Source organism: Thalassophryne amazonica, chromosome 3 (assembly GCF_902500255.1).
Source record: "Thalassophryne amazonica chromosome 3, fThaAma1.1, whole genome shotgun sequence".
Classification (NCBI taxonomy): Eukaryota; Metazoa; Chordata; class Actinopteri; order Batrachoidiformes; family Batrachoididae; genus Thalassophryne; species Thalassophryne amazonica.
The window spans coordinates 16,472,830-16,496,234 of NC_047105.1; the positions used below are offsets into that span (position 1 = coordinate 16,472,830).

At 42.1% G+C, this 23,405-nt stretch overlaps 1 protein-coding gene across 1 annotated transcript in view; it reads right to left on the reverse strand.

The window, feature by feature from the left end:
* Window positions 1–23,405, reverse strand: part of arhgef10la (Rho guanine nucleotide exchange factor (GEF) 10-like a) — a 468,560-nt gene that overhangs the window by 410,758 nt on the left and 34,397 nt on the right. The window contains 1 exon segment of the mRNA XM_034165874.1: window positions 4,427–4,723. Within this exon segment, the coding sequence (XP_034021765.1) occupies window positions 4,427–4,718 (292 nt within the window). The 5' untranslated portion in view covers window positions 4,719–4,723.

The window sequence follows — 23,405 nt, forward strand, 5'->3', positions numbered from 1 at the left end:
TTTAGCTGTGTAGTTGGCAGAGCTCTGATTTGGCGACATTAGGCAGGTTGTAAATAAAATCATATATATATATATATATATATAGTGGTAATTTGAAGTCAGTAGTTTCTAAACTTTACCGGGGAATTGCTAAGGATAGGGCAGCATCCACAAACGATCAAGGAGAATGGGAGAAAGAACGTTAACGTTCAGATAACCAATCAACAGTGGGAGAACAAATGTGAAACTGTCTTTTCTACTTCCTGTTTTATATATTGGTGTGAATTCAGTTGGAAGAATCTTGTCCGTTTCTTTTTCACATCTAAAATGAAGACACTTTTCATTTCATTATCTTCATCAAACCACGTGTGTTGGAGAGGTTGTGGGGATGAAGAGGGGAATCACCACCACATTTTTTTTTTTTTTTTTTGGAGCTGCCCAAAATTACATCAGTTTTGGGATAGTATTTGGAAAATTATGCAGTAAATGTTTGGACAGCAAATCCCATTTACATGTTCAGCTTTACATTTCAGGGACCTACCAGAAGCAATAACAGGACATGACAGATATCTTCTTAAAATATTCGTACTGACTGCAGCAATTAACAATATAACGCAATGCTAAAATACCCCCGGCCGTATGAGCATTGTGTTTTTTATAATCTGCAGTTATTTAATTAATTATTAAGATTGTACAATTTGTACATGTTCAATAAAGCCCCTCTATTAATCAAAAATCAATCATCTGCAGGAGGCCTTGCGTGTGCGTTTACATGAGCATTTGACAAGAGCGCAAGTTGTGCAAATCAAGAACTATCTGTAGGTCACCCTCTGTGCATTTGCAGGTATTAATGAGAAATTTTAACTCCTTAGCAAGTTAGCAGACGTTAGCATTAGCTGATGTTAGCATGCATGGTAACATCTGCTAAATGTCTTATAAATAACTCCAGAGGTGTTATTAGGTTACAAAAACAGCATTTTCAGTTTTGGATGTGTTTATTTACCACTAGCTTTTCCATAATATATTACAAACAGGTTATATTTACACACAAACGAAACAGAGTTTACAGCTAGCTACCAGCCTGTGATGTTGCCACACTAACATCTGCTAAATGTTTTGTAAATCCTTCCAGAGGTGTTATCAGGTTACTAAAACAGTGTTTATGTTTTGCTAGCTTTTACATAATATATGAGAAAGTCGTTATTTCTAGACAAAACGAAGCAAAGTTAGCAGCTAGTGACACCAGGAAATGATGTCATTACGCTAACATGCGCAAGATCATCACGCTAACAGCCGCGATATCATACCATTAAAGAATAGGAGCAAATATTTAAGAACCTGTGTGAGATTGCACACAGTAATAAATATGTCAGAGGAGCTGGCATGCGGCTATCAATTTAGAGACAACAATGTTTTCTATTGGACAGAGATAATTCAATTCTTATCTATGGAAAAACCGTTAAATCCTTTGGCTGCACTAAAAGTACACAGTATTTTGCAATACCAAATTTCAAACAGGTAATAGTTGCAAAGAACAAGAGTTTTCACAGGTGATTGAGTTCAGTTATTTTGTCATTGAGCTGATTAGTTGTTGTGAGGTCTCTAAAATGTCAATCAATGTTATCCAGAGTGCAAATGTCTTGCTTTGTCCATAGTTCAAAGATATTCAGTTTACTGCATGATAGGAGCAAATTAGCTGGAAAAAATACAGCAGAAAATATTCACATGTAAGAAGCTGAAACCAGAGAATTTGAATATTTAAAAAAACCTTTAAACAATGAATAGGTTCTCAAAGTAGTTGATGATTAGTTTGAGAATCGATTAATGAATAGTAGTAGTAGCAATGGCAGTAGTCCTCAGTGTTCTGTAGTAACTTGGTGTAGTGGCTTGATGACATTTCACATACATATATCCATACATGTCAACCCCTTTGAGGGTCCACCTGTATAACTAAGTGAGAAAATCCATAAAATCAACACAAAATCCTACTTATCTTACTATCTTAAATCTTATAACCTCCAAATCGCACCAAAATCAGTTTTATTACAGTACACACAACCGCATAGCGGTATAACATAACTGTGTTTTTGTCCACATATTATGAGTTGCCGCAATGACATTAAAGTCAGGATCATTAGTATTTCCTCCACAGTTGAATTTCAAACAATAGTGATCTAGTATTCATGCGTCAAGCTGAATTTTATCGAACTGAATGTGTCAAATTTAGTTATTTTTTTACAGAAACAAGAACTGTCTGTCACTAATGGAAATACATTAATAAAATCATGAAAAATAAATTGAATAAAGTAAATAAATATGAAATTGGTCACTGGATCCTTAAACTCTGGACATAATAAACTCTTCATGGTGGAGCCTTGATCTCTGGACATAAATAGGAATAAACAAAATCTGTAGTTTTTGTTAAAAGCATTTCCTTTCAGACATTATTGGCATGAATGTCTTTCCACACGTCTGAGCTCACTGTGCTTCACGTCAGCATCAGATTAATTCATAAAGAATGCAGGACGTCTCATTTTGGGAAGAAAAAAACGTTTTAGTCGATTGTAGTTTCTTGTCTGTAATACAACGTTTTAAAGAGGTGTCATTTATTTAAAGCGGCAATTCGTTTTGAAGTTATTAATTCTGGCCGGACTCTGTCTCTGCAGACAACAGAACGGAGGACGATTCTCGCTTCTTGACTACAACAAGACAAGAGTCCCAGTTACTGACTTTAATCCACACAAAAGTGACTCACGTTATTTTAATGGCTTTGAGAGGAGTTAAGAACCAGACTTGCCGTTTCTGAAGAGCAGCGAATCAAAGAACCAATGAGCTAGTGGATCGAAGCATTGCTTCATTTGGTTCACGCATCAAAGTGGAGTCGCGCTGCAGAAACGGCTGATTACAGAGCCGCTGCAGACCAAACCCTGAATATCTGTAAGACTTTATTTGTACGTCCGTATGACACTGAAACTCGGAAAAATCCGTATAATTTATAGACAATCCATATAGGTTGACATGTATGTATATCTCAACGTGGCTACCCGTGTGCAGCCATATTAATACCAATTTCTATATGTGCATAGTGTAGCCATGTTAGGGGTTATGGGTTAGGTGTTCAAGTTAGGGGTTAGGTTTAGGGTTTCTCTGTTGGCCTGTAATGATGACTGCACTGAGATGCCGTGGGGTAAGAAGCAGAGCATCAGACTTCTGCACCAGCAGTCTCTGTTTTCAAATCAACATTCTCTCATGCTTTTTTCCCCACTTCAAGTATTAAGTGACTGAAATAAAGTTAGAAAGATAGATAATTCCAAATATTTTGGAACCACAGAAAGTGTGTAAGATCATCACTTCAAAGGTTAATTTCAGCCTTACCTTCAGATAGGAAACAAATGAAAAGTTAGCATGTCGTCATAATCACCTGACCTATAGTGACCAAATAGAAGTACTTCGTAGAATTAATAATACAGCTATGTATGGATAGCCACTGCGCCCGTGTGTGTGTGTGCGTATATATATATATATATATTAGGGGTGTCAGAAAAAAATCGATTCATGTCTGAATCGCGATTCTTATTTACTTATTTATTACGATTCTGAATGGATCCAAAATGTCCAAGAATCGATTTTTAAAAAGCATTTTATTAAACATTTCCTTGCTTACTCGCTGCGTGTACTGTTTGTCAGGCAACGGCTTCCGTACTACAGCGTCTCCGCGAGGGGCAGGGGGGGTCCGGCGTGCTTCAAACATTCGTGAGCTGAAGCTTAGCATGGCGGATGAAGAGTTAATTCAGCCAGCACCGTCTTTGCTGAAGGCAAATGTTTGGGTGCATTTTGGATTCTATTATTTGCTGCGTAAGAAGGAGCTTGACATGACTTATGCAGTGTGCAAAATCTGCAAAATGAAAGTTAAGTACCTCGGAAACACTTCAAATCTGCAAGCCCACATGCTACGTCATCACCCGGAGCTAAAAGGAGCGGAGCAGCGGTCTGCTGACTACTGACCAGCGCTTCGCTAAACTGCCAGTCAACTCCGAACGAACAAAGCAGATAAGTAAATTTACATCTTTAGAATCACTTGACTAACCTTGTAAAGCTGCATTTTCTTAAACATAAACATTTTTTAAGTAATATAACTATTTCTCAGAGCTCTTTGAATCAAAAATCGATTCTGAATTGAATCGTCACCCCAAGAATCAGAATCGAATTGAATCGTGAGTTCTTGTATGATTAAATAGTCGTACAAAAATAGTCCATCCATGTTGTTCGAAGGGTCTCTAACATGCCTGTATTCACAATCCTGTCCGCACTCACTGTGTGGTTATGGTCAGTAATCCTCACCAATCAAACCGTAAGAGCTCATAAAATTTCAGCATTGGTTTTACTCAATTTACCTTTGAAAAGGAAAAAAAAAGTCTGTGTGTGTGTACTGTTTTTGTTTTTTTACCTGCAGAAACAGGAGCAACTTCCTCAGTGGAATTACCCTCCTGTCCAGCAGGAGGTGGTATTCTGCAAAGCTGCTGTGCACTCTCTGCAGTGGTTTGTGGTGCACTGTCTGCTGTCTCACAGTCTTCCTTTTTTGACAACAGGTCAGACTCCACAGAGTCATAGACGATTCCTTTACTGTCCTCTTGGAGTTTCTCATCATCCGTGCTGTCCTCAAATTCAAAAGGCTCTCCTTGCTCATCATCATCCTCTTCATCCTCCTTTGGTGGTTGCAGAGACGTTACAGTAGACATTATTGCTGGAAAAGAGGAAAATTTTCAGTGAAAATAGAATAACTGGCAACAAAGTGCATAGGGTAACATTTATTCTACCTTTAAGACCCGAGCAGCTATTTAACTATTGCTCTGTTGCAAATCAAAAGATCATTCATAAGCACATTTAAAGGCAACAGCGGTTGACCAAAATGCTGTGCAACTAAAACAACTAGAGTGCTAAGGGCCCTGTGGGTTACCAGTTCAATTAAAGCCCAAGGCAAAATGGTGCAACTTGTAAGCACTTTGGGTATCTTTAGTAATACTAAGGCGCTCTATAAATCCAAGTCATTATTATTTCTATTTTAAAATGGCCATTTTTGGCAAAAAAAATAGCCATTTGTTCTACGCTGTTCGTTGCGTAGATTCGTTCTTTGGAAAACAAACAAATCTATGTAAATAATTTTGGGACGGGAACAATGTCAATAACCAATATTGTGTCTTTGTTAAATTAAAAGAATAGTGGCTGGTGGTGGTGGGCCAGCAGTACCTCCTCTTCAGCGGCCCACACAACAGGACCCCCCCCTCAACGGGCGCCTCCTGGCGCCCGACCAGGCTTGTCCAGGTGACGGTTGTAGAAATTGGCCAGGAGGGCCAGGGCCAGGATGACACTCCTCTTCACCCAGGAGCATTCTTCAGGTCCATACCCCTCCCAGTCCACCAGATACTGGAACCCCCGACCCTTTCGACGGACGTCCAGGAGCCAACGCACGGTCCATGCCGGCTCCTCGTCGATGATCCGGGCAGGAGGCGGTGCAGGTCCAGGGGTGCAGAGTGGTGAGGTGTGATGAGGTTTGAGACGTGACACATGAAAACCGGGTGGATCCGCAGTGAAGCTGGCAGCTTTAGCTTCACTGCGGCCGGACTGAGGACTTTGAGGATGGGAAATGGACCAATAAACCTGTTCTTGAGTTTTTGTGATTCCACTTGAAGCGGGATGTCCTTGGTCGACAACCACACCTCCTGCCCGGTATGCAGGGGCTGGGGAACGCCGGCGATCTGCATGGGCCTTGGCCCTCGTCCGGGCCTTCAACAGGGCAGAAAGGGTGGTCCGCCACACCCGGCGGCACCTCCGGAGGTGGGCCTGGACCGAGGGCACTCCGACCTCTCCCTCCACGAGCGGGAACAATGGGGGCTGGTACCCCAAACACACCTCAAACGGGGAGAGGCCGGTGGCAGACGAAACTTGGCTGTTGTGGGCGTACTCGATCCAGGCCAGATGGTTGCTCCAGGCCGTCACGCAGCGGAGGGCCTACTCCAGCTCTTGGTTAGCCCGCTCTGCCTGTCCGTTTGTCTGAGGGTGGTACCCGGACGAGAGACTCACGGTGGCCCACAGTTCCCTGCAGAAACTCCTCCAGACTTGGGAAGAGAACTGAGGACCACGATCCAAGACGATGTCCGATGGTATCCCATGCAGACGCACGACGTGGTGGACCAGGAGGTCTGCCGTCTCCTGGGCCGTCGGGAGCTTCGGGAGGGCCACAAAGTGGGCCGCCTTGGAGAACCGGTCCACTATCGTGAGGATGGTGGTGATGCCCTGGGACGGCGGGATGCCCGTGATGAAGTCCAGGCCGATGTGGGACCAGGGGCGATGAGGCACCGGCAGAGGCTGGAGGAGTCCCGAAGTCCTTTTGTGGTCAGCCTTGCCCCTGGCACAGGTGGTACAGGCCTGGACGTAATCCCGGATGTCGGCTTCCATAAACGCCCACCAGAAGCGCTGCTGGACCACTGCCACGGTTCTGCGCACCCCTGGATGACAGGAGAGCTTGGAACTGTGACAGAAGTCCAAAACCGCAGCTCTGGCCTCTGGTGGGACAGTTTGTTCCTCGGGCCGGTCCCCGGATCCGGGTTCCGTGCCAGTGCCTCCCGGACGGTCTTCTCCACGTCCCAGGTGAGGGTGGCCACGACAGTGGACTAGGGGATGATGGTTTCTGTTGGGTCCGACAACTCGGCCTTGGCTTCCTCTTTCGTTCAGCCCTCTGTAATCGATGCATGGACGGAGTCCGCCGTCCTTCTTACCCACAAAAAAGAAACCCGCACCCATCGGGGAGGTGGAGTTCCGGATCAACCCGGCAGCTAAGGAGTCCCGGATGTAGGTCTCCATTGATTCTCGTTCCGGACGTGAGAGGTTGTACAGCCTGCTGGACAGGTACTCAGCGCCCGGGATGAAATCGATGGCGCAATCGTACGGTCGGTGCGGGGGAAGAGTGAGTGCCAGATCTTTGCTGAAGATGTCAGCAAGGTTGTGGTACTCCTCAGGCACCGGTGTCAGATTGGGGGGGACTTTGACCTCCTCATTAGCTGTCACATCGGGTGGAACCGAGGATCCTAAACATTCCCGGTGGCAGGTTTCGCGCCACTGCGTCACAACCCCAGACGGCCAATCAATCCGGGGATTGTGCTTCACCATCCATGGAAACCCTAAAATCACTCGGGAGGTAGAAGGTGTTACATAAAACACAATCTCCTCCATGCGATTCCCAGACACAACCAATGTCACAGGCTGTGTCTGGTGTGTGATTAATGGAAGAAGGGTGCCATCTAGTGCCCGTACCTTCAAAGGTGAAGGCAGAGCCACCAGAGGGAGCCCTACTTCCTTTGCCCATCTGCTGTCCAGCAGACTCCCTTCCGACCCCGTGTCTACTAGTGCTGGGGCGTGAAGGGTTAAATCCTCACTTAGGATTGTGACTGGGATTCGTGCAGATTTACGGGGTTTCCCCGTGTGGGTATTATGACCCACCCTTAGCCCAGTCTCTATGGACGAGTGATGCTGTTTTGACCGTTTGGGGCAGTTTTTCTGCGTGTGCTCGGTTGAGCTGCAGAGAAAACACTCCCCACGGACCAGCTTCCTTTGTCTCTGATCTGATCGCCTTTTGGCCCTGCTCGTTTCCATAGGCAGCAGGGGGAGCTGTCGTCACGTGGAGTGCCCTGGCTGTGGAGCGTGGGGAAGACAGCTCCCTTTCGGACCCGGGAGGAAAAGGGACGGCTTGTGCCTGACCACGCCCTTCATCTCACTCCCATCGGTGTTCTGTTAATCGGTTGTCCAACCGTATAACCAGGTCGATAAGCCCGTCTAAATCCCGCGGCTCGTCCTTCGCCACCAGGTGCTCCTTAAGGACCAGAGACAGTCCGTTTACAAAGGCGACGCGGAGCGCAACAGCATTCCAGCCGGCTCGCGCTGCCGCGATGCGGAAGTCGACTGCATACTTAGCTGCGCTCCGGCACGCCTGTCTTATCGACAGCAGCACGCTTGAAGCGGTCTCGCCTCTATGAGGGTGGTCGAACACTTGTCTGAACTCCCTCACAAACCCAGCATATGACGTTAGGAGCCGTGAATTCTGCTCCCAGAGCGCCGTAGCCCAGGCGCGTGCCTCTCCTCGAAGCAAATTTATAACGTAAGCCACCCGGCTAGCGTCTGACGCGTACATGACGGGACGCTGTGAAAAGACGAGCGAGCACTGCATTAAGAAGTCCGCGCACGTCTCGACACAGCCTCCGTATGGCTCCGGAGGGCTTATGTATGCTTCAGAGGACAGTGGGGGGGTTCCTTGAACGACCAGCGGAATGTCTGTTTCAGGCCTCCGGTCAGCAGGAGGAGGTGCTGCAGCACCTGGGCGGTGAGAGCCTCCATCCTCCGATTGAGAATCACATTCCGCTCGGTGACTAAGTCCAACCGAGCAGTGAAAGCGGTTAAGATTTGCTGCAGCTCACCTAACACGCCTCCTGCTGACGCCAGTGCACCTCGCTCTTCCATTGGCTGTTCAAGCGATGGTTGACGCCCCTCGGGATCCATGACGCTGGCCGAGAAATTTTTGACGTTTAATTTGTCAACGGCCCATATTACGCCCTTGACAAATTACAAGAAAACATTATCAGACGGTTTTTGAGAAAATTGCCTTTAAGTGCTCAGAATAGTTATTTTCGGTATAAGAATGGCCACCATTTCCAAATGAACAAATCTACGAATATGATTTTTAGACAGGAACAATGTCAATGACCTTTATTACGCCCTTGCCAAAAAAAAAAAAAAAAAACATAACTATTAACAGAGTAGAAGACAAGGATGAATAAAACAACAAAAATAAAAGCCAAAACTAGTCTGGTTTAAAAGGCAGAGGATAAAAATGGGTTTTGAAAGTATCTAATATAAATAAATACATTGTCATCAAGCTGTAACTCTTCTTCTGCCGTCGACATTCAACTGCACCCAATATGAACCCTGCAGACAACACTTTATTTGTTCCTGCATGCCGATGGAGATGACCTCAGCACTGTCCTTGTGGTTCCAAACTAGGAATAATTTCCCATTGACCGGAGCGCCAATCCTGCCAACAACCCCTGCTGGGAGTCGAATCTAAATGCATGTTTTGATGGTGGAAGAAAACCAGAGTGCCTGGAGTATAACCACGCAGAAGGAGAACATGAAGAAAAAAAAAACTGGAAATGGACTCTGGTGGAACCAAACCCACCATCTTCTTGCTGTGAGACAAAAGTGCTGAGCACAGCTCCAACAGGCCGCCCACAAAACAGATACAAAGCTCACTAAAAAGTAAAGTGACAATAAGGCTCAGTGAACATAAAGCTAACGCATTCTTAAACTAATTAGAAGGTCAATTCAGAAACTAAATGAATGTTAAGCAACATAATGCTAACTGGAAAGTTAATGGACTCTAACTCACTGAATAAGCAGCAAACTAAATACTTCCTGTGCAAAAAGCCAACAAAATATAAGTAAATTAAAATGCTAACGATTTTAAAAACTTACTGTTTAAGAAGCTTAAAATCTAGAAATTACTGGATATAAAGCTAAAGTAATCTAGTCTTAAGCAAACTGAAAAGATAACTGAACCTAATTTTAATTTAATGTATTTCATTTATACAGCACCAAATCACAACAAAGGTGCTTCACACAAGTAAGGTATAACTGTACTAGCCCCCAGAGCAGCAGTGGTAAGGAAAAACTCCCTTTGAGGAAGAAACCTCAAGCAGATCAGACTCAATGGGGTGACCCTCTGCTTGGGCCATGCTACAGACATAAATTACAGAACAATTAACATAACAATTCACAAAACGAATATACAGGAAATGCTGCTGGTGCACAGGACAGGAGGGTCGTAAGCACAAATGCAACTCCCATCTCTGGATGGAGCTGCACCTTAGACAGAGAAAAAAAAAAAAAAAAAAGAATCAGGCATCTGACTGTTTTACTGATGCGGGGAGACCATTCCACAGAACAGGGGCACAATAAAAGAAAGCTCTATGACCCGCAGACTTCTTATTCACCCTACGGACACAAAGTAGTCCTGCACCCTGAGAACGCAAAGCCCGGGCCAGTACGTAAGGTTTAATTAGGTCAGCTAAGTAGGGAGGTGCCAGTCCGTGAACAATTTTATAGACTAGTAACAGAACCTTAAAATCCGATCTCACTAGGACAGGAAGCCAGTGAAGAGATGCCAAAATGGGTGTAATGTGGTCGAACTTTCTGCTTCATGTCAAATGTCTGGCTGCAGCATTTTGAACCAATTGGAGAGTCTGAATGCTGGACTGCAGTAAACCAGGAAATAGAACATTGCAGTAGTCCAATCTAGAACAGACAAACACATCAATCAGGGTCTCAGCATCAGCCATAGACAGGATGGGACGAATGTTTGCTATATTTCGCAGGTGGAAGAAAGCAGTCCTCATAATATTTCTAATGTGGAGACCAACCCCGAGAGCAAGCACACAGGCAACAGTGGTAAGGAAAAACTCCCTCTGATGATAATGAGGAAGAAACCTCAAGCAGACCAGACTCAAAGGGGTGACCCACTGCTTGGACCATGGTAACAGTTACAAGGTTGCAAACTTTTACACAACTGAAGAAACAGAAAATCAAACAACATAATAATAATATAAAAAAGATGAGAAGTCCACACAGGCATCAGCACCACAGGCAGGTGTTGTCCACACCGTCAGTGGCCCTTTCCCCGTGACAGGGTTATTTTCAAATCCAGCACCTGCTTTCAGTTCTGATCCATCCGTTGTTCGTACCTCAGACAGAGAGAAAAACAGCAGAATCAGTCGACCAGAAAAGAACTACACCTAAGGTATAGTTCTTCAACAGTAAATCAACAAAAAAACAGAAATTACCAAGGTCATCTGCACTAAAAAGGACTATAAAAATATCAAAATATAAAGCCAACTGAATCTAAAAGTTACAGGATATCATGCTAACATAATCTGAAACTGACTTTGAAAGTAGATGATCATTAAGATAACTAAAAAGATAGCAGAATGTACTATATGTAAAGTGAACCTACATACAATCGTCTCAAATACCGATTTTTTTAAAGTTTGGTTTTTGTTTTACCTGCAATAAAATAAGAAGTACTTCAATACTGTCTCACATAAAAGTAAAAGGTTATGGTTTAAGGGACTAAGGGGGTGGTGGCCAAGTAGTTAGTGCGCTTGGTTTCAGTGCGGAAGGCTCGTGGTTCAAACCCACCCCTGCCATTTCTTGCATCAGGAAGGGCATCCAGCATAAAACATGTGCCAAATCAATATGCAGATCCACTTCAGAGTAAAACAAGGGAGCAGCCGAACGGACGTTTCTGTCTGCTTTGCAAAGATTCCACAGGAGCAGCTAACAACCATAAACAATAAGACAGACAGTTTACAAAGTAACACTGTTCAGAACTGCATGCATTCTTAAGCTGGCACGGCAGGAGATGTAGTTTACTGTGTATTAAAAAAAGAGTTTTCTGATGGGAAAACCTTTGCGTACACAAACCTAAAATATATACCACCATTGGCGAGCTCAGACTAGTTAATTATTCATTCAAGGGATAATGCAATGACAACAGAGAGGACAATGTCCAGAATTCGAAAAATTTAAAACAACAACAATAAGAGAACAGAAGAATAAAGAATGTGGAAAAACAAATCTCAGTCCAAAATCCAGGCAAAATCTTTAAAAAGCAATGCAAAGTACTGGGTCAGCACGAGGCACCATCAAATCGAACCAAACAACAACTGAGGAGATGTGGGAAGTCTGAATACATCACCCACAATGAGCAAATGTAACACAGATGTGGGTTTTGTTTTTTTTTGGCATGGGGAGCCCAAAAATTACTGAATGAATCACAACTGAAAGAAAAAGTCACAAACAAACAGAAAGCAGTTGGAATCGTGTCTTTATTTTTCCATTTTCCAAGTGCACATCAAAGACATTATGTAATCCCAGCAATCTGAACATGACATCTAATAAACAAAGAATTTCTTGAGATATGACAAACTAATTAAAAGGGCCATTAATTCGATAGCTGGGTATTTAAAGTTTTCATATTATCATGAGCTTCCAAAAATAGGCATACAAACAGCTCAAACAATTCACAAAGGAATCACAATTTACCAGTTGTACACACATTTCCAAAAAGTGCTAAGCACGGTCTCTGAACCCAAAATGTAATAACATATAACTTAAAAGACAACTAGGCCTCCAATGCTGATAGTTCTCTTGTCTAACACCTTTCACTGTAACGCTGACCCTGTACTGAATGAATGAAAACTGTTTATTTCGAACATTTGATACAACAACAATTACAAGATAGATCAGTGAAGAGAACAACAAAAAAGTTCCTGTGTACCCAACATGTCCGAAAAGGGGTAGGGTGAAGCATCAACTTATTTTTCCCTACCCTTTCTTCCCCACAACCAGTAATACCCTTTGCCACACATATATATATATATATATATATATATATATATATATATATATACAACCCCTGGCAAAAATTATGGAATCACCGGCCTCGGAGGATGTTCATTCAGTTGTTTAATTTTGTTGAAAAAAAGCAGATCACAGACATGACACAAAACTAAAGTCATTTCAAATGGCAACTTCTGGCTTTAAGAACACTATAAGAAATCAAGAAAAAAAGATTGCGGCAGTCAGTAACGGTTACTTTTTTAGACCAAGCAGAGGAAAAAAATATGGAATCACTCAATTCTGAGGACAGAATTATGGAATCACCCTGTAAATTTCATCCCCAAAACTAACACCTGCATCATATCAGATCTGCTTGTTAGTCTGCTCTAAAAGGAGTGATCACACCTTGGAAAGCTGTTGCACCAAGTGGACTGACATGAATCATGGCTCCAAATCATCACGCAATGTTGCAAAAGATGTTGTTGTTCACAGTCAGCTGTGTCTAAACTCTGGACCAAATACAAACAACATGGAAGGTTGTTAAGGCAAACATACTGGTAGGACCAAGGAAGACATCAAAGCGTCAAGACAGAAAACTTAAAGCAATATGTCTCAAAAATCGGAAAAATGCACAACCAAAACAAAAGAGGAACGAATGGGAGGAAACTGGAGGTCAACGTCTGTGACCGAACTGTAAGAAACCGCCCTAAGGAAATGGGATTTACATACAGAAAAGCTAAACAAAAGCCATCATTAACACCTAAACAGAAAAAAAAACAAGGTTACAATGGGCTAAGGAAAAGCAATCGTGGACTGTGGATGACTGGATGAAAGTCATATTCAGTTAAGGTGATGATGCTGGAACTTTTTTTTTGGTGCCGTTCCAATGAGATTTACAAAGATGACTGCCTGAAGAGAACATGTAAATTTCCACAGTCATTGATGATATGGGGCTGCATGTCAGGTAAAGGCACTGGGGAGATGGCTGTCATTACATCATCAATAAATGCACAAGTTTACATTGATATTTTGGACAATTGAAAGGATGTTTGGGGATGATGAAATCATTTTTCAAGATGATAATGCATCTTGCCATAGGGCAAAAACTGTGAAAACATTCCTTGCAAAAAGACACATAGGGTCAATGTCATGGCATAGGGTCAATGTCAACGAGCAGATCTGATTTGATGCAGGTGTTAGTTTGGGGATGAAAATTTACAGGGTGATTCCATAATTTATTCCTCAGAATTGAGTGATTCCATATTTTTTTCCTCTGCTTGGTCTAAAAAAGTAACCGTTACTGACTGTCACAATCTTTTTTTCTTGATTTCTTATAGTGTTTCTTAAAGCCAGAAAGTTGCCATTTGAAATGACTTTAGTTTTGTGTCATGTCTGTGATCTGCTTTTTTTCTACAAAATTAAACATCTGAATGAGCATCATCCGAGGACGGTGATTCCATAATTTTTGTCAGGGGTTGTATATACACAAACATAAATATACACCTACACATACCTACTTACATACAAAATACTATATATTTACAAGCCGAAGCAAAAAACAAAAACACCCTAACCCTCATTACCCTTCCTCCTCCCTATACCTAGAAAAAAACATATTTTTGTACCGCTGTTTGAACTGGTTCATGCTTGGACATTGCTTGAGCCCCACTCCCAATCTGTTCCACATCCTCACCCCACAGACAGAAATACAGAAACCTTTTAATGTTGTTCGTGCTAACTGATGCTTTAAATTAAATTTCCCCCTCAGATTGCAATCCCCTGATCTGTTAAAAAAACATATTTTTAATATTTGCTGGAAGTAAATTGTTTATTGCTTTATACACAATTTGTACTGTTTGAAAATGAACCAAGTCTGTGTATTTGTCATATGTATTTAACATACATATGACAAATACACTGAATTGAATTATAGCTGATACACAATTTTTGCTGTTATTATCATTATGAATGAATGAGTGACTATTATTATTATTATATTTCTTTCATGACTATTTTGTGGATCAGACCAAGTCAGACACAAAATGTGACGATCCTGTTTGAGCAAAGTACAGTAACATGGAAAACAACAGAGGAATATGAAAAATATGAACTGTGACGTGCTAAATTGTTTTTAGAAAGGTATATATATGGCTGTGGGTTTTGTGTTAAATTCTACAATTCTTTTACACTGCTGTGACACGTCACAAAAGATACACCCCATAAGCAGGTTTGTGCTTGGTGACACATCCACACCACTCATTACCATTTAAATCAGTTATTACATTCACAATATATTTTTTTTTTTTTTCCTTTTCTTTGAGGTTATGTGACCACCAGGTTATGCTCGGTAGTTTGTCTGAATGTTAGAAGAGTTATGAAAAAAAGGCTAATGAACCAATTTCAGTCAAACATGGTGGAGCGGTGGGGTGTGGGCAGGTCACCCCGATTAAGGGGCGATTCCAGGACAGCAGTCAGGATCAAAGATCAGCAATCAAGCTCAAAGTGCAACAATTAGGTCTGAAATTCAACAATCAGAAAAGATCAGAAATGATCAAAGGTGAGCGGTAAGGATCACAGACCAGTGTCAAAGAAGAGTCATTAGGAACAAAGAACAGGATCGGGATCATAGGTCGCAAGCCAGATCAATGGTGTATATTCAGGATCCCATGACTGCCTAACCATAGGTGGAATTTAGGCCGAACTGTCTGGGTGGGGTTCAGGAGCAGAAACCAGTTACAGCACATGGACCCAGTATTCTTGCAGGTGACAACTGGTTTAGCTTCCACATGCTGAGGAACAGTGCTGAGCAGAAACCACAGTGGAGACAAATGTGATGATGATAGAAACTGGGCAACAAGGCAGGAACAAACTAGACCTAGAACTCAGGAGAAACCATGATGATGCTCTCAACGAACCAACAACAACAAATATAAAGTGAGAGTGAGAGAGAGAACAAAGACAGATGTACATGTGCTGATGAGGACACAACTCTTGACAGGTGTGTGATTACTAATGAAACCCAGGTATAAAAAAAACAAAAAAAAAAACAGACACGACAGTGTACACAGCCCATACCCACACACCAGAGGGAGACAGAGACATACAGTGGACAGACAAGCAGTGAATCAAAATGTGATAATAAAAACCAAAATCCACAAAAGTGGCAAGAACAGAGAGGAGAGGGGTGCATTAACCACTTGGCCACCACCCCTGCTTGGGAGAGGGGAAACAACAACAGAAAAACAAATCCAGTGAACCCAAACAAAATCCAGACCGTGATCCAGATCTGGTAGAAAAAAAACATATTGTCAGACTTGGACTGTATTATGATATGATGCTTTAAAATGAGGTGGGCTTCATAGATAATTGGCAAAGCTTCTGGGGAAAACCTGGTCTTGTTAGGAGAGACGGCATCCATCCCACTTTGGATGGAGCAGCTCTCATTTCTAGAAATCTGGCCAATTTTATTAAATCCTCCAAACCGTGACTACCCAGGGTTAGGACCAGGAAGCAGAGTTGTAGTCTTACACACCTCTCTGCAGCTTCTCTCCCCCTGCCATCCCCTCATTACCCCATCCCCGTAGAGACGGTGCCTGCTCCCAGACCACCAATAACCAGCAAAAATCTATTTAAGCATAAAAATTCAAAAAGAAAAAATAATATAGCACCTTCAATTGCATCACAGACTAAAACAGTTAAATGTGGTCTATCAAACATTAGGTCTCTCTCTAAGTCCCTGTTAGTAAATGATATAATAATTGATCAACATATTGATTTATTCTGCCTTACAGAAACCTGGTTACAGCATGGTTACACCCCCGAGTCACACTAACTGTCAGAATGCTCGTAGCACGGGCCGAGGCGGAGGATTAGCAGCAATCTTCCACTCCAGCTTATTAATTAATCAAAAACCCAGACAGAGCTTTAATTCATTTGAAAGCTTGACTCTTAGTCTTGTCCATCCAAGTTAGTCCCAAAATCCAGTTTTATTTGTTGTTATCAATCGTCCACCTGGTTGTTACTGTGAGTTTCTCTGTGAATTTTCGGACCTTTTGTCTGACTTAGTGCTTAGCTCAGATAAGATAATTATAGTGGGCGATTTTAACATCCACACAGATGCTGAGAATGACAGTCTCAACACTGCACTGATCATTTCTTAATAACATTTACATTTACTCTGATGGACTACCCAGCAGTGGGGAATAAGTTTCATTACAGTAGAAGTCTTTCAGAAAGCGCTGTAACTAGGTTTAAGGATATGATTCCTTCTTTATGTTCTCCAATGTCATATACCAACACAGTGCAGAGTAGCTACCTAAACTCTGTGAGTGAGACAGACTGTCTCGTCAATAGTTTTACATCCTCATTGAAGACAACTTTGGATGCTGTAGCTCCTCTGAAAAAGAGAGTCTTAAATCAGAAATGCCTGACTCCGTGGTATAACTCACAAACTCGCAGCTTAAAGCAGATAACCTGTAAGTTGGAGAGGAAATGGCGTCTCACTAATTTAGAAGATCTTCACGTAGCCTGGAAAAAGAGTCTGTTGCTCTATAAAAAAGCCCTCTGTAAAGCTAGGACATCTTACTACTCATCACTTATTGAAGAAAATAAGAACAACCCCAGGTTTCTTTTCAGCACTGTACCCAGGCTGACAAAGAGTCAGAGCTCTATTGAGCCGAGTATTCCTTTAACTAGTAATGACTTCATGACTTTCTTTGCTAATAAAATTTTAACTATTAGAGAAAAAATTACTCATAACCATCCCAAAGGCATATCGTTATCTTTGGCTGCTTTCAGTGATGCCGGTATTTGGTTAGACTCTTTCTCTCCGATTGTTCTGTCTGAGTTATTTTCATTAGTTACTTCCTCCAAACCATCAACATGTCTATTAGACCCCATTCCTACCAGGCTGCTCAAGGAAGCCCGACCATTAATTAATGCTTCGATCTTAAATATGATCAATCTATCTTTATTAGTTGGCTATGTACCACAGGTTTTTAAGGTGGCAGTAATTAAACCATTACTTAAAAAGCCATCACTTGACCCAGCTATCTTAGCTAATTATAGGCCAATCTCCAACCTTCCTTTTCTCTCAAAAATTCTTGAAAGGGTAGTTGTAAAACAGCTAACTGATCATCTGCAGAGGAATGGTCTATTTGAAGAGTTTCAGTCAGGTTTTAGAATACATCATAGTACAGAAACAGCATTAGTGAAGGTTACAAATGATCTTCTTTTGGCCTCAGACAGTGGACTCATCTCTGTGCTTGTCCTGTTAGACCTCAGTGCTGCTTTTGATACTGTTGACCATAAAATTTTATTACAGAGATTAGAGCATGCCATAGGTATTAAAGGCATTGCGCTGCGGTGGTTTGAATCATATTTATCTAATAGATTACAATTTGTTCATGTAAATGGGGAATCTTCTTCACAGACTAAGGTTAATTATGGAGTTCCACAAGGTTCGTGCTAGGACCAATTTTATTCACTTTATACATGCTTCCCTTAGGCAGTATTATTAGACAGCATTGCTTAAATTTCATTGTTACGCAGATGATACCCAGCTTTATCTATCCATGAAGCCAGAGGACACACACCAATTAGCTAAACTGCAGGATTGTCTTACAGACATAAAGACATGGATGACCTCTAATTTCCTGCTTTTAAACTCAGATAAAACTGAAGTTATTGTACTTGGCCCCACAAATCTTAGAAACATGGTGTCTAACCAGATCCTTACTCTGGATGGCATTACCCTGACCTCTAGTAATACTGTGAGAAATCTTGGAGTCATTTTTGATCAGGATATGTCTGTTGTGTGGGCCGCCGAAGAGGAGGTACTGCTGGCTCACCACCACCGGATGGCGCCCTGCTTGGAGTGCGGGCTTCAAGCACAAGAGGGCGCCAGAACCACTGGGAGTGACAGCCGTCAATCATCCTCAACACCAGCTGTCACTCATCATCTCATCATCACCATCACCATAAAAGCCGGGCGGCGACTCCACCTCCTCGCCGAGAATCTCTTACGATACAAGGTAATCTCTCTGCTGACTTATACGTCGAATAATAATCTGATCTGTTTTGCAGCTGTTTTTCCTGGTGGTATTCCTTGACTGGATTTCGGAGCTGCACGTGTGTATGATTGGAGGTGGAGGCTCTCCCTCACAAGAATCAGTAATCAAGGTTGCTGGGTGTGAGGATTCACACTCACTACCTTCTGTTTTTTCTGCCAGCAGTACCAGGGCCCGACACGGAGGACAGAGACCACCTGGGGACTCGGGGCTTGGCGGCTTCGGTGTTCTTCAGGCCGTTGGTGGTAGAAGCGGTGTGGGTCCCGGCTCTTCGTTCATCTGAGGTCTCCTATCTTCGAGCCTGCCCGCAATCCTCTTGTGTGTGATTGGCAGTACCTTTGTTTATTTTACGTTGTGTTCTTGTGCAACATTAAATTGTTACTCCTTCCCTTATCCATTGTCCGTTCATTAGCGCCCCCTGTTGTGGGTCCGTGTTACGAACACCTTCCAACAATGTCTTCATTCGCATATTAAGCAAATATGTAGGACTGCTTTTTTGCATTTGCGCAATATCTCTAAAATTAGAAAGGTCTTGTCTCAGAGTGATGCTGAAAAACTAATTCATTAGAAGGAGATTAGAAGGAGAGAGCATATTTCACCCATATTGGCCTCTCTTCATTGGCTTCCTGTTAATTCTAGAATAGAATTTAAAATTCTTCTTCTTACTTATAAGGTTTTGAATAATCAGGTCCCATCTTATCTTAGGGACCTCATAGTACCATATCACCCCAATAGAGCTCTCAGACTGCAGGCTTACTTGTAGTTCCTAGGGTTTTTAAGACTAGAATGGGAGACAGAGCCTTCAGCTTTCAGGCTCCTCTCCTCTGGAACCAGCTCCCAATTCAGATCAGGGAGACAGACACCCTCTCTACTTTTAAGATTAGGCTTAAAACCTTCCTTTATGCTAAAGCTTATAGTTAGGGCTGGATCAGCTGACCCTGAACCATCCCTTAGTTATGCTGCTATAGACTTAGACTGCTGGGGTTGTTCCCATGATGCACTGAGTGTTTCTTTCTCTTTTTGCTCTGTATGCACCACTTTGGCACTATATAAAAAAAAAAATTGATTGATTGATTGATTAGTGACTGATCTCTGCTCCCCTCCACAGCATGTCTTTTTCCTGGTTCTCTCCCTCAGCCCCAACCATTCCCAGCAGAAGACTGCCCCTCCCTGAGCCTGGTTCTGCTGGAGGTTTCTTCCTGTTAAAAGGGAGTTTTTTCCTTCCCACTGTTGCCAATTGCTTGCTCACAGGGGGTCGTTTTGACCGTTGGGGTTTTCCGTAATTATTGTATGGCTTTGTCTTACAATATAAAGCGCCTTGGGGCAACTGTTTGTTGTGATTTGGCGCTATATAAATAAAATTGATTTGATTTGATTTGAAAAGGGGGACTGCGTGAGTGTCCATCTAGTTTAAAGTGTGTATCACCTCAGGTTCTAAGGGTTACTTCTGAAAATATTCTTAAATTTCAGGTTTTAAAACAGGAATACCGCAATTATTTTGGAAAAATATATATTCTCTTTACTTTTACCCTGCTTCATCTGCTTCAAAACTGGACCAACTCTTCTTTGATATAAGGCAATAAAATCAATTTGTTTCTAATATCTTTCTGACTTTTTATATACATTAATTAAAAAAAAAATAAAAGGAGCACTTTTTAATCAGGGTACAGCATCAAGCCAGTTCAACTTCTGAGATATTGATCTGGTCATTTAAGTACCAGAGGGGGGCTGTTAATCAGTTAATCCGCCACCTTGGTGCAGTGGGTCCTGGGTTTCTTCTGGTGCATGACAATACCCAGCCTCATGTGGTGAGAGTATACAGTCGGTTCCTGGAGTATGAAGGAATTGATACTGACTGGCCCCCATGCTTGCCGATCCTAAATCCAATTGAACACCTCTTAGACATTGTTCCGGCCCATGCGACGCCACCAGGTCGTACCTCAGACTGGCCAGGAAGTAAGTGATGCCCTGGTCCAGAACTGCCCAAGGACACCATCCGCCAACTCATTAGGAGCATACCCCGACATAGTCAGGCATGCATACAAGCACATCAGGGGGGCAACACAAACTACAGAGTACCATTCTGTGTTGCTGCAATGAAATTTTGACTAAATTGACAAGCCTGCCACATCATTTTCAATTCAGCACTCTGTAAGTTGACAATTTTCATTTCCATCAACCAATGTGGCATACTTTCATTCCTAACACATTACCCAGTCCATATCAGGAAAAGATAACTAGCATGATTTTTTTTTTTTTAACCATTGAGATCTGATGCATTTTCAAAATTTAAATTTTTTTGGAATATAATTCCAGGCTCTACCATATTATATAATTTTACCTCAAAATTTAATAACTACTCCACAGCAGGCAATGCATTTTCACTGGGTTTATGGAAATGTGTTCATTCTTAAAGAAAACCAATCCAGGTCCAAAATTATCCTGGTTCTTCTATCCTCCCTGAAATTGTGTGGGATCTATTTATTCTATTACATGCTAAGTCAAAACCCAGTTCATTAGTTTTTGAGTATCCCACTAATAACATACAGCCAAAAACATAACCTCTTTGGTGGAGTTAAAAGCACTTCCATTAGCAAAACATGAGAAACTCATTTTCAATCAGCATGCAAAAAAATTGTCATAAAAAAATACTAGATGTCAGTTGCTGAGTGTGCACTTTGTAATAAACTGTACTCTGTGTCTACAGTAGATCTAAATCACTGTAAAACTGAAAGAAACCATCTTATCTTGCCTTTCAATACCAATGACAACTGCAGCTTGCGTGTCCAAGCCTGTTCTTAAGTTTCCAGTTGAAGCACATACTTTAGGTGAGTTGTAACCTGTTTGCAGTGTTTTGTTTTTGTATCTGCATCTATCCCTAATGCATACCCATTTTTCCTTGGACGAGAGACAAAATACATTTGGGCATTTCAATAGAGACTAGATCTCACACCTACAGGCAAATTAAAGACACTAACAAGAAGGGGCACTCAGACAGCACAACACCGGCCGCTCCTTAAGGCCACTGGGGAGAAGATTAATTGCGTGTGAATTGAGTATACAAATTTCGGGCGTCCGTTGTTGTCTGCAACAAAATTGGCCAAACATGAAAAAATTCCTCAGTATGAATTACGGATATATTAATAATGTATAGCGAATATATGACATACAATCACGGATGTATGACGCATTTATTGAGGAAACGGATCGGATGCATTGCAATTATCACAGACGTATTATGGAAGTATTGAGAATGCATTGCGCACGTGTTGCATAAACAGTGGTTGTATTGCGCGTGTGCGGCATCTGCATTGCGGTCACAAAAGAAGCGCACTCAGGCGTTTCAGCATCACTATTCACACCACCACCACAGCCTCTGGAGCAATTGCTGGACTTGGACAAGTTGATTGGTATGTTGTTGGATGGCAGCAACTATCACACTACGTCTTTGGGGATCCATAACTACATCTGTACGTCTCCACAGCTGGACTGGCAATGACTGGCAAGTATGTGGATTTCTGCTACATTTATATAGTACTTTGGGTTTACGTGAAGTGTTTGTTATGCATTTGCAAATTGTCCGCAAATCAGATACAAAGCAGACGTAATACAAACGCTTTATTCGTGGCCAATCTGTATGCAGTCGCTACAACTTATTTTAGTTCGTAATGTGGACGTGATAGGCACGCTATATATCCGTTTTACACACTGTCCCAGTCAGCTGCCAAGCCGCAATGCCCCGTCAGTTGCGGATATCAGCGGATATACAGTGGATAGACCGAGTATGTATTGAGTATGTAAGGCGGATGTCATCCGCAACCAAAATTTTGTGCAGCTCAAAAATCCTGGCAACGGAAAAGTGTGCCTTTGCGGATAATTGCAGATGTCGGCCAACTCATACAAGCATGTTTCACGGATATTGCGGATGTTTAGCGAATATAAACCAATTCTGTGCGCAATTCATGAGCAAATCTTCCAAAACGCCAGTGGGACCGGGCCTTTACATATTTGACACAGATTCATGTAAAATCCTTTTTGGTGATTGATAAATGTTTTGGTGTGGTACTTAATTATGTCAGTCCAAAAGTGAACCATTTTATCCTTGACTAACAAACAACCCTTCAACCGTCTTTAATCGATATTCACTCTAAACTGTTTGACCCTTCACCCACTAGGCGCAATATACAACATTCCTGTCCTTGCATGTCTGACATGTCTTTTGATATGCTTTGCTATGTCGTTTTTGGTGGTATGACCAAAGCAGATGGTCACCCCACTGAGTTTGCTCTGCTTGAGGTTTCTTCCTGAGAAAGATTTTCCTTCAATTTATTTAATTTATACAGCACCAAATCACAACAAAGTTGCCTCAAGGCGCTTCACACAAGTACCAAGTTCGCCATTGTCCTTGTCCAGGGGGTGAGTAGGGTTAGACTTTGTTCTTCTGTAACACCTTGGGGCAGCTGATTTTGTGATTTGGTGCCGTACAAATAAAATTAATTGAACCCGTCAAACACCATGTGAACAATGGAAAGTTTATATTTCGTTCTCTTCTCACTTTCACAGATATGCATCCTGGAAACTGACTAGGGATGGGTATCGAGAACCAGTTCCTTTCAGGTACTGTTAAGAAATGATTCGATCCATCGACATCAATAACCTTTTTGCTTAACGATTCCCTTATCGGTCCTTCAGAGTGGCAGTTGTTTTTGGGGGTGTTTGTCAGGAAAATGATCATTTCTCTACATTGATTACAGACCTGCAGCAGGTCTGTAATCAACTTTTCTGCAGCGCGGCTTTGCTTTGAACCTTGAACCAATCAAAGCAGTGCTTCGATCTATTGCTTCATTGATTCATTTTTTCTGTCACTTCATCTTAATTTTCCCCCGCTAAAACCCTAAAGAGCATATGTCTGTG